The sequence below is a fragment of the Canis aureus genome, chromosome 10, assembly GCF_053574225.1.
Source record: "Canis aureus isolate CA01 chromosome 10, VMU_Caureus_v.1.0, whole genome shotgun sequence".
Classification (NCBI taxonomy): Eukaryota; Metazoa; Chordata; class Mammalia; order Carnivora; family Canidae; genus Canis; species Canis aureus.
The window spans coordinates 18,365,448-18,378,101 of record NC_135620.1 but is presented as its reverse complement, the minus strand read 5'-3'; the positions used below and the strand labels follow the sequence as shown (position 1 = coordinate 18,378,101).

The 12,654-nt window shown below is 40.4% G+C and overlaps 1 protein-coding gene across 12 annotated transcripts in view; it reads right to left on the bottom strand.

Moving 5' to 3' along the window:
* Positions 1 to 12,654, bottom strand: part of CCDC192 (coiled-coil domain containing 192) — a 217,183-nt gene that overhangs the window by 60,275 nt on the left and 144,254 nt on the right. For 9 of the 12 annotated variants that reach the window (XM_077911512.1, XM_077911517.1, XM_077911514.1 and 6 more), the window contains one exon: positions 6,978 to 7,110. The exons of 1 other annotated variant lie outside the window; for it this stretch is intronic. In XM_077911512.1, the coding sequence (XP_077767638.1) occupies positions 6,978 to 7,110 (133 nt within the window). Of the gene's footprint in view, positions 1 to 822; positions 1,147 to 2,653; positions 2,778 to 6,977; positions 7,111 to 12,654 lie in introns of those variants that run through there. 2 more of the 12 variants (XM_077911515.1, XM_077911520.1) reach the window with 2 other exon arrangements.

The window sequence follows — 12,654 nt, the reverse complement described above, 5'->3', positions numbered from 1 at the left end:
AGGGAGGAGACCTTGAGATCATTGAATTCCCACAGCTGATATAGCTAGCAAAGGTCCAAATTTTGGACCCCTACCAAAATTTCAGAATGGATCTTCTTACCCTTTGTTAATTATAAAATAAATAGATTTCCAGGCCTTTTGGAAAGGAAGGGCCTAAATATGCAGTTTGAAATTGAAAGCACCTAAATTTTGTATTTACTTAACAAGATACAACTGATCTTCAGCTCATGGGTATCTTCTCCAAGTTTATAAAGTTTAACTAAAATAGATAAAAGAGGGCATTAAGGGATGCCTGGGTGGCTCAGTCAGTTAAGTGCCTGTCTTTGGCTCAGGGCATGATTCTGGAGTTCTGGGATCCAGCCCCACATCAGGTTCCTCACTCACTAGGGAGTCTTTCTCCCTCTGCCCCTCCCCCTGTTCATGCTCTCTCTCTCTCTCTCTCTCTCAAATAAATAAATAAAATCTTAAAAAAAAAAATAGAGGTCAGTGAGAGGTATTTTTGTTTTTTCTCCAGAAAGTTTTCCCATTTTCTTTTTATCTGATAACATGTAGTCCTTGACTTCTGGCTCATGACACAGGTGTGGTCCTTCTAGCATCCCACTGCCTTGGCCACAGCAATTGATCCATGGGTTAGAATGTGACACAATCGTGGTTGATCAAATTCCTTCTGTGAGACTCTGAATAGATTCTGTGAGAAAGAAGTTCTGTTCCCTGGAGTCGGGTATAAAGTTCTTTGTTGCAAGTATTATAAGCCAACACTGACTACTTAATGCAAAAAAAAAAAAAAAAAAAAAAAAAAAAGACTTGGAATGGGAGTAAGATAACTAGTCACAAGGTTTCCCCTGGGCCAAGGAGGAAGGGACATTGTGGTGAACAATCCCATAGAACTTCAGAAAATGGGAGAGGAACTCTTTCCCCACAGAAAATCATGCTTCTTGCACCAAAAGAAAGAGGGAAGTGGTTCTGAGCAGGCAGAAACAGATGTCCACTATAGACCGAGGCAGCCAGGGTGTCTTTTCTGGTCTGTGCATGCGGTAGCTCAAGTAGGACCAGTAGCAAAGAGGAGCCAAATGAGCAGTCCATTCCCTGTGTCTCAGCCTTCTTGCTGCTTTTCTGCTTACACTTGTTCCATTTTGGTCTTTGTCCCTGGCAACCAACAAAATTCTAGGCAAATTAGGCAACACCTAATTTTCACATGAGTGATTTTCAGGCCTAGAGGTTTCTAGGATGTCCTTTTGAAAATTAGAACCACCCTAAATTTGCATATAGTGAATAACATTTCTCAGGATCTTCATGAAATACACCCCTAAGCTTTGCAGGGACTCCTGGAGCAGTTGCTTATCCTTGAGGGAACTTCTGAAATCAGACTTTGGCTGTGGGACTCCATTTCAGGAAGCCACACTATTTCAGAAAGACTTTGGAGGACAAAGGAAGAAACAAACTGACAGGCAATCTCTAAATGAGACCTAGATATTATAAAGACAAATAGACAAATTTACCTATGAGGTAAATATTAGAACTCCTTAGGAACTTCTTATACTTAGCACATCTTGAAGTTACCATTCCTATACTCTCATTGTCTCTATTCTTAATTACTGTTGTTTCTTGGTCTACATGTAAAATATCCCACCTTGAAATAGCTTCTATTATTTGAGGATTCAATAGGAATGCTTATTTTTTTTTAAGATTTTACTATTTATTCATGAGAGACACAGAGAGAGAGAGAGAGAGAGAGAGGCAGAGACATAGGGAGAAGCAGGCTCCATGCAGAAAGCCCCACGTGGGACTCCATCCTTGATCTCCAGGATCACGCCCTGGGCTGAAGGGGGCGCTAAACCGCTGAGCCACCCAGGCTGCTCTCAATAAGAATGCTTTATAGAAACCCCTTTTCTGCAGATGTTGGCATAATAATATGTATGTTTGAGGGGGAAATCTCCACATTTTGTTTTCCTAAGTTGTTGTCACCTTCTGTCAAGGCAGTCACAGCCTTGGCAGCAGTAGAGAAGTACAGGCTGCCTGTTCATGCTTTGCCCAGGTATCAGACCAAACCCTGTGCAGCCTGATGAAATGGGTGAACAGTGCATTTTGACAAGGTCCCAGCATTTGAAACAATGAAATCCCAAGGCCTTCCTTGTTACTTTCTTTGAAAATTCTGGTAGGATAAATATCTGTGTTCAGTGGTGAAAGAGGGTTGCACACAGAGCTATTGATCAAGTATTTGATTCTTAGTCTGAGGAAGACTTTCAAAGTGCTAGACTTAGAGAAAGTCAAGAGGACAGGATGACATTGCTGAGAAAACCTAGACACAAATGGACAACTACACAAGATTGGCCTTACTCCAGTAAATAGGAATATGACCTCTCTCTAAATGCTTGGAACTCTACCAAGTTAAGATTTTGTGTGGGCCCAAAGCACTCTCATTAAAATGCATTTAAACCTGACAGGGTGTTAGTCATTACATCCTAGTGAGGATCATTTTAATCACAGTTTTTTCTCCCCAGTTGAGACAAAATTCACATAAAATACACCATGTTAACCAACTTAAAGTGTACGATTCATTCATTTTTCTATCTTAACAATGTTGTGCAACCACTGTCCCTGTTTAATTCCAGAACGTTCTTATCACCTCAAATCCCAGTTTTTTGACACCTACGTGCAATAGGAGCTTTGATCCTGAGTGAGTTTGCAGGAGGAGAGAAAATAGGAGGGCTGAGTCCTCAGGGGAGGGGAGAAGACATCATGATAAAAGATACTCTTGAAATATTGATCACGGTTTGCTGTGGGATGTTGACAAAGAGATAAATTTCCAGATTTTTTTTAAAACAATATAGAACAGCAGTAGTCTAATTCTTAAAATTAACAGTGTTTAAAAACTGTCTTGTGCCATTGAAAATTACCAAAATGTCAGTCCTTGTCCATGCCTCCCAGAAAAGAATGCGCACTGAGTCCTGAATCAGCTTCCCCTGGGATATACCTGCACTAACTGGGAGTATCTTCTTAACAGAAATAAGACCAAGAGATAATTTAGAGTTGATATGGCTGTCACTGGGGCAGTGGGAACTTGCATGTCGGAGCTAGATACCTTATTTGGTATACTAGCTATGCATATTAGGAGGAAAGAATTAAAAGGAAAAGAAATTCAAAAGAGTGCTTTGTACACTTGCTTGAAATCTATCAACCAGGCCCCTGATGTTCGGGTCAAAGGTAGGAGCTTTCCTCACGGCAAGTGACTTAATGCTCATGTCCCAACAATGAGTTAGTCACAAATGTCTTATGCAGAGTAACTTTAAGTCAAAGGAAGCAAAGACAGTTTTTGAAATTTAACCTTAGTTTCCTGCTTACTAAGGTTTACCAGAAGGTGACTCTAAATGGGTACAATAGACACTTCACTGAATTATGGTAGTAAATAAAGCAGTAAGCCCTTGGAGTGCAGGCTGTGGAAATGACGGAAGAAATCTGCCTTGGGCTGTGATTATTTGCACAAAGCAAAATCAACAAACAACACTCAGGCTGTAAGTAAGTTTCCTGCTGTGCCAGTTTTATAATAAAAGTGTTTTTCTTTTCAGTTGAACTTTCCATTGACTTAAATCATTTATTTCCTTGGAGGTAATTTAAGTACATAGCCAGTGAAGTAGTTTACTGTGTTTATATGAAAAGGAAAAGTTTGGTAGCTCACTGCTCGTCAATGTGAATATGCTTAAAGGTATTCCTGATATTCTGGAATATCCCTCTGGATCAGAGAAGCTGAATGGCAACCTAAAAATATAGACTTAGAAAAATGAACCAAACAAAGAAAAAAATGCACATTTGGGTAAAAGATATTCTAATTTATCTGGAAATATCTTAATCTGCTTGTCAGAACTATAGGCATCAATCTGTAACCGTAACAGAAAAATAGCTTTATGTTAATTCCGGTATCATGTCATTTAGAATAAAATTTTTTTCCCTCTTGCAATTCCAATTGTTGCAAAAGGCAAGCCCTCAGACTAGGCAATCATGATATCACTTGATGGAGGCTGGAAGGGGACTCCTTTCTCAAAGTGGTTCACTGTCTATTTTTATGAGGTCTGAAATTATACCATTGGACATTTATTTCCTGGATTATGAAGGTCTTTTGTTCATCAAGAAGAATCTATTTAAAAAATGCAAATACTCATGGATGGGTGACTCATTAAACATTACATTTTATTTTAACTTGACCACTAGTTGAGAGTGTTTTGGACAAGTTGATTTTGTCCCTCACTCTTTCTTTCTAGTAATGGATTACCTCTTCCTTGAAGGAAGTGCTTCTTTCCAAATCCAGCCCTGTATTTCTAGTGGGAACTGCCAGTCAGAACCTTCTTCTTTTCCACTCTGATTTCCCTCTACCCCACCCCCAGTGGCAGGTGCATGACTGAAGCCTGTCCAACCATAGTTCCTCACCTCTGGCCACAGACTGGTTCATGTCCTCACATGGGTGCCCAACCCAAGCCAGGACAGAGTGCTTTATTGTACTTTTTATAACTGGAGTTAGTGGAAAAATGCCTTCTTTTCTCTCTGGAGGGAAGATGAGGGCAGCCCATAGTTGCTAATGGCCATGTTTCCAGTCTCTTCTGACATCTCATTTGAGAGAATGAAGTCTCAATGAAGAGAGAAGCAGAGATGAGAGACAGTGTTCTGATGGTATCTGAGACTGTATCCACTGGACTATATGGCTCATAGCATGCCCTTTCTTAGTTTGTTTACACTTGTGCCAATAAATCACCCTTTCTCCTTAAGCTGTTATGACTGGGACATCTGTCATTTGCAAACAGAGATCTGAGAACTGAAAACAAACATTTTATAAAAGGACACAAGATAACTGGGGAAAGGGTGTTGTTCTAGTCTAGGAATGTGTGTGTGGGAGGTGGGTCAGTCCTATTTGTTGTGTGGTTAAATGGAGGTCATTGTGTGTTAAAGTTACCAACATCTTTGCAGGCTTTACTTTCAAGTGTATTGAGAGGTAGGACAAGGTGACCAAAGTCTCTGAGAATGAAAACTAATATGACTCTGGGGCCACAAGTACTTTAACAATCTCTTGAGCTATTGAATTCAGGTTGAGGAACGTGGGAGCAAAGGCAGAGCAAGAAAGCGCAATTATTTAAGTCAGTTCAGTTTTCCACCAAATAAGAGAAGCAACATATAGGTCCAAAGAGTCACTGTTTTCATTCATAAATGACCTTAGAATACCTGTCTTTATTTAAATTTATATCTATTCACCATACGTTAGGGTTTTATGTTTTTTTCTGTACTGGTAGCTTTAAGAAAAAACAACAAATATAGAGATAAAATGGACAAAGAAGGTGGGATTTCATGTTTTCTAAGCACTCTCAAATCATTAGAGTCCTGGTACTTCTGTGTTATTTTAATTTTGGCATACTAAAATATCAAAGGGACACAATTGTTATTAGGCAGCGAATGATACTTTTGTCAACAATGAGATTTATATACCTTGCAATAAGATCTTTTATTCACTAGATTCAAAATAGGGTTGAGAAGTTGAAAGCTTCTCTCAGGTGAACTAGAGAACTTTCTCCAAAGTGATGTACAATCATTATCAGCTTCTTGTTATGCAACTATCTTGAAATCTGGCTATGATGCCCTAGAATAAAGACCTTTAAATGGATAATATCCTTGGATGGATTTTATTCTCTAACTTTTCGTGGTGGTAAAAGCCAATTCATAAGTTATCATTATATTCTCTGGGAAGAGAAAAACAAATTGCCCTTCAGCATGTGTTTCAAGATGACTGTGTTACATGCCATTTCAACCCTGGGAAAGCGCTATTCAAAATAGAAAATTAATAGCAAACTCATTTTAAAGGTTTACCATGTGGCCAGGATGCTGGACGTGTCTCACTCCCTGAAGCCACCACATCGCCTACCTTCTCCTCCTCCATTTATTTCCACGATCCTCCTCTTTTTCCAGAATTATTCATGAGTAATAAAGGAAGCCGGAGTAAGAATAATGGCATATTTCTGGCTTTATAAGAGTGCCACACATGAGAGGAAGGCATTGATCCAGAGGACCACAGTTTTCTGAGCGATTCACCAGGCAGAACGAGGCTTGCTCGCTGCTGTAGAGCAGGAATGAAGTAGCCTGCTGTGTCGGAGGTACGCAGACACACTGGGTAGGGTAAGTGGCTGTCTGGAGGCGGACTGCCTAGGTGTTGCTCACACTTGTCTAACCTGGGGCAAAGTAATCAACATCCCTAAGCCTCCGCTTATTCTTCTGGAATCCATAAATGTACTTACTTCAGAGGCTCTTCTGAGAATTAAATACATGTGAAGTGCTTAGCGAATGCCTGGCACATAGTTTTGAATGTTAACTCGTATCATTCCTAATGAGGACAGTCTGAGGGGTTTTCCTTCCCGAATGTGTGTTGATAGTCCCTTAGAGAAGACTTGTTCAAAAATCCAAACCAAAATCACTAACATTCTTCTGAATCACCCAGATAGCATCCTCACCCAGCCTTCCCTGCTTGGTCCTGGCTCGTTTGTTGGCCCTGTGTTAAAACGCTCACTGTTCAGCTTCCTGTGCCTGCCTGAGCAAACAAGCCTGTCCACACTTGGAGACAAACTCCACTCCTCACTCCACTCCAGAGCTTCATCCCTCACTTCTTCCTTAGACTCTGCCCTTCCCTCACTGCCACCCAGCTTGTGCAAAGACACTTATCAGGTCTATTTAGCCCAGCTCCTCAGCTTCAGGAACCTCAGTTGCTCTAAGGGACCTCTTCTTCATTCTCAACCTCACTTAACAGTGAAAGTGAACCCAGCCAGGAGTCAGTAATTGGTGTAATGCCACTGTTCATGTGGAATGGAGGTCAGGCCAGGCCAGGCCAGGCCAGGCCAGCATGGCTGCCTGGCACCAGAGCCCTGCTTTTTGCTCTGTTGCCAGTAAAACTATATACCTCACACAGGATGGAGGCCAGTGTGCAACTGTCACATGGTAATACTGACCTCTAGGGGCTGGCTTCCCTTCACATAGAGTCCTTATCTTCTCATTGAGTTCCAGAACTGTGATGGCAGCCTCTTGCTTCGCTGTTGCCAAATCAGTTTGCAGCTTTTTCAGTTTCCTTTTGTGCTTTAGTTTCTTGAAAAAATAAGAGTTTCTGTCACTAGAGACAGATGCATCAAAGGAATAAAAAGAACTAATGAAGTCTGAACAAACATGGCCTTTGAAGCCCAGCTTTGATTAACTGTTCCCTGTTTATCAAGCTTGAATCCTTTCTGCAGTCTGTGGAACCGAGTGCATGTGCTCCTGTCAAAGCATTCCAATACCTAGCAACCAAAGCCACTCTCTACATCAGGGTATCTTTTACCCTCTCTAAGGGTTTTAATCTGCATCTGAACTTTGTATTTTGGTTGCTTATAATAGAGGCAGTTAGAAAGCAACTCTAGTCAGTGGTTGGCATTTTACACTGAGGTGTCAATGCCTAAAAGTGTCTGATTTTTTTTTTTTCCCAGTCTGTAAGAAAACTCACGTGAAAGAGGGAGCCTCTTTCAGAGAGCCTTTCTTCTGTGTCATTTTCCACTCTGACACCATAAAGGTTTGTGTTCAAATAATCTCTGAAGAGTGGGATGCTACCATGAAATGCTGATATTTACAGATATTTTCTGTGGCATCTGTATAGGGAAAGTGGTCAGGAGTACAAATCACTAAGCAATAGAAGATAGGAATTGCTTGCTATAAAATAGTCTGATTTTTGACATTGAAATCTTTGAAAGAACTACTTTAGGAAGTTGTTGCCTAACCAAAGGATTCACCTGCAGACTTTATAACTAGAAAGCTCCTTTTATGGATTTCAAAATGAAATCAATTTGTCAAAATTAGATTTATCTATCGTTGCGGAAAAACTGTCTGTTGTGAAAAGTGTTGTATTTACGCTTGTGTTGCTGCCTTTCCACTGAAGAGCTCACTTTGCCAAGTCTTTGTGGATGGGTAATTAGGAAGCCCAGAAAATAAATGACTAACATTTCTTATCAGACATAAATCTTGAGATAGGGAAAGGAATGGTTTTTGTACATCAGGGGAAACTTTAGGTAGCAGGGAATCACTTTTTTTTTTTTTTTTTTTTTTGTGAGTAAAGCCAGTAAAATCAGTTCATCAAAGATGGGATTATATAGACATAGATAACCCCATTTTAAAGACAGGTTGTCTTTCAGACCAGAGCAGGATTAGGATTTCATGAAAGCTGAATTAATGCCATACATGTGGCTAAAAGAGAATGTTATTCAAATGATAATGGTAGTCATGGAACTTCTTTAAAGGGAGTTGGAGGGGTAGACTGGCATGGTTCACCAACAGAGTGCAGATAAGAGGTGCCCTGATCCACACAACATGAGTTTCTGGTCTGCTCAGCAGTTCTCTTAGAGTGTAGCTAGTATTCACATATTCATTTCATCTTTGTACTAATTATGAAGCACCCCTTTGGTGTCAGGCATAGTGCTGGCCAGCTGTTGAAAAATCAATGCTGATAAGGCTCCATACCAGTAAGACCTTCTTTACTGAGTTTCTGTTCACAAAAACCCTTCACCATCTGGCTGGTCCTGTAGATTAGTTCAGAGAGAGATGGAGTTGATCAAGAAATATCTGGGCCTGGGTATTTGATAGCTAGCTATATTTCCCATAGTAAACTATAAGGTTGGCATGCTCATCCATACCACCCTCTCTCGTAAGTTGGTTTGTGCCCGCTCATTCCTGAGGATCTCGTCCATCCCAGGCCTGAGGTGATAATGCCGGTGAGGCCTGTGTGGTCTTCAGTGTCCTTTCCTGATGCTACTTCAAGACTGTCCCTAGCATCTGGGTGGCTCAGTGGTTGAATGTCTACCTTTGGCACAGGGTGTGATCCTGGGGTCCTGGGATCGAGTCCCAGATCAGTCTCCCTGCAAGTGCTGCTCTCCCTCTGCCTATGTCTCTGCCTCTCTCTCTATGTCTCTCATGAATGAATGAATAAAATCTTTAAAAAAAAAAAATACTGTCCATGCTCAGACTTTTCAAATTTTGTTTTTATCATTTAGAACTTTGGGGCTAGAATGTGGGAGGAGTGATACAGAGAGAAAGAGTGGCAAAGGGATTTGGAAGAGAGCGCTAACTAAAAGTATCAGAAAAGAACCAAAAACAGTAACAGCATGCAAATTGACGCATTAGGGTAAGTGTGTGGATGAATGCACTCTACATGGACATACGTAAAAAAGTGAGATGGGATGATGGGTGGAAAGAGATATTGATAGGTGATGTGGTAATGGTGTCTAGTTATTAAGTATGTGGGTATTTACTATAAAATTCTTTCAGCTTTTCTGTGTTGGAAATCTTGTTTACTGCAATATTGATAGGAGTAGGCACAGAAGACTGCATTTCCTTACATTGCTTGTCTCTTAATTCTTAATAGATGGTATTCACCTTCTTTTCAGAATGTGTTATAATGCAGATCAGTATTTTCCTGGAAACTTTTCTCAAAGTAAGCATTGATAGTATATAAACAAAAGCAAAAACTAAAAGCAACTTGGAGAGATTTGGTGAGGTGGCCTCTGGGAACTGGGGTGGTGTCACCAAGGAAAAGTCTTATCAAGCTACATTTCTCTTTCAATAGGATGACTGGATGGATAGAATAACTTGATGGATATGTCTTAATATAAAGATGTGATGATTCTTAATGCCAGTTAAACATTTCAGCCCTTCAGTTAAAAAAACTTAATTCCTTTAAGTTTTTAAAGAAAAAAAAATAAATTTCCAGGGGCCTCGGTGGCTCAATCAGTTAAGCATTTGACTCTTGGTTTTGACTCAGGCCATAATCTCAGGGTCTTGGGATCAAGCCCCTTTTTGAGCCCTTCATCTGGCACCATGCTTTGCAGTGAGTCTGCTTGGGATTCTCTCTCTACCACCTCCTACTCACACACTCTGTCTCTCTCTCTCTAAAATAAGTAAATGGGGATCCCTGGGTGGCGCAGCAGTTTGGCGCCTGCCTTTGGCCCAGGGCGCGATCCTGGAGACCCGGGATCGAATCCCACGTCGGGCTCCCGGTGCATGGAGCCTGCTTCTCCCTCTGCCTGTGTCTCTGCCCTTCTCTCTCTCTCTCTGTGACTATCATAAAAACAACAACAACAAAAATAAATAAATAAATAAATAAATAAATAAATAAATAAATAAATAAAATAAAATAAGTAAATGAATCTTAAAAAAAAATTCCAATTTCCAGACCACCTTTTTGTCTTTCCCTTGTGGTGATCATATATTTTGCCTTTTTTATTGTTATAATATTTGTCTTATGATCTAAGAAAGAAACTGAGGATATTTGTTTAGAGAGGACAGTATACAAGGGAGTTACAATGTCTGACTTCAGTAATCTAAGGTACTATTTAAGAGGAGAGGAAATTGAGTTAAACAGTATTATTCTAGATACCATGGGAAACAACAGGTATAAAATGCAAGAGGAGGCAAATTTTGGCACAGCATGAGAAAGCACCCTCCAACAATCAGAGCTGCATTCATTACAAGATAGGATGGGTCCTGTCAAAGGCCTCCTGCTCCGGAAATGATCAAGCAGAGGCTGGATGAACATCTTCAGGCAGGCCCACAGTAACCTCTGGGACCTAGGTCAAGAGGTAATTAGAGGTCTGGCTCACCTCCAATTCTTTCCACCTCTGGCTTCCTCCAGCCTCTGAGGGGCACTGCACATGCATGAATGGACACATCAGCCCTCAGAGTCTCTAAAGTGGGTACAGTTTTCAGGGACCCCTTAAAAATAACTCTTGAATTATGAGATGTTGCATAAGAAGGTAAAAGAGGCCCCCAGGGCCCTCAGAACCCAAGGATAACGTGACTCAAAATGTGCAAACTTTATTATTTAGCTATAAGGAAAGGGGAAGGGAAATTTAGATTGAAGTTAAAAATTGAATAAAGAACCGAAATTGATTGTTAAGATTTCTGTGGGGACCTTTTGGTTATTCAGATAAATTTTAAAAGAGTTTAACATCTTTTTTTTTTTTTTTCCTTTTCTTCAGACAGAACTGCTGTATGCCATTAATTCGTAGCTCTAACCTAGCCCTTTGGGCATTTCTAAAAATTCAGTTTGCCAACATGTTTTTTATTAGTCATAGACATCAAATGATTTCAGCAATGATAATATTTTCCTTTGCTTTTTTGGCTTTCTATAGCCAGGCAACCTAAGTGTTGTACTTGAACCTAATGGAGTCTGTTGTTGTCTCCTTAGTAACTAGGAACTCCTCTCCATGATTACTGAAAGGAGAGGAAGGCTTTATAGCTTGGAGGTAAATTCCTACTACCTTGCTCTTTTCCTACTTCTCCTAGAGGGTAGACCAAGGGAGGAAATCATGTACTCATGCAATGTTTTGAAAAGGAAATATCTATCCATATCACATTGCTGAATAGCTTGCATTATACCAAGTCATCGGGAATTAGAAACTGTCAGGGAACTATTTATAGATGAGTTACAACACAAAGTTGCCAGCATTGTTTAAAATTTTTTGGTCTTTCCACACACTTTGAACTGTGGCCTCAGATCCTGAGGCTGGGCTTTGTCATCTATTGGCCCTGAGAAATTGGGCTGGGCATATGACACTTCCAGGCCGTTGATCCCATATCATATAACACATAAATGACATACTCATACTATGTGACGTACACATAAATGGCAGTACCTAGTACTATGCCAAGGAGAGGATAGATCTTTCTGTTTTATCATTATTCCTTGAAACACATCAGGGAAACTCTCAACCCTCCCCTAAAAATACTAAAGTATCTTTTCTAAAGATGTCTTAATCACACTTTAGAAAATGAAATCTGGGGATCCCTGGGTGGCGCAGTGGCTTGGCGCCTGCCTTTGGCCCAGGGCGTGATCCTGGAGACCCCGGATCAAATCCCACGTCGGGCTCCCGGTGCATGGAGCCTGCTTCTCCCTCTGCTTGTGTTTCTGCCTCTCTCTCTCTCTGTGTGACTATCATAGATAAATAAAAATAAAAAAAAATGGAATCTGTACTTCATTGAAAGCAAGATTTCTCTTTTTTCAAGATTGGACTTGTTTTCTTTCTTTCTCCATCCCCATCTTCTACCAATTCCTCCTCCTTTTCCTTCTCCAAAATTAAGCTTTCTGCAGAACTGCATTGATCTCCTCCTCACTTTGTGTGGGTAGACAACACTTAATGTCCTGAAAACAGAGATGCAAATAGCCTTGATCCAATCTCCTGCCAGAGCTGGCCTGATGCCTGGCAAAGTAGGTGGCTGCCTCTGTGGAATGATGTGAGGAACTTCCTAAAGCCCTACCTCTTAATGCCTGTGGCATCTGTGGCAGGCTTGCTGGAGCATAGCTTCTTCCCACCTTGTCTGAAATCTACCCCATTCAGCCTACCTTCTTTACTTAGCATATATAATAACAAAGACCGGTTTTGTCTCCAGAGGACCACGGATAAAATGCTTACTACCAAGGAAATATAAGAGAATTTGATTTGAATACAGAACATATAAGCAGATTTCTCCTTTCATTTCTTTTCTAATAGTCCATTGTTAATAATAAAACTAATAAAAGTGATAGTAGCTTTTGGATACAACTTGGCTTAAAAAATCAATTTCACATCTCTTACTTTGTTTTATATTTATGCTATCCTTGGGTATATACTT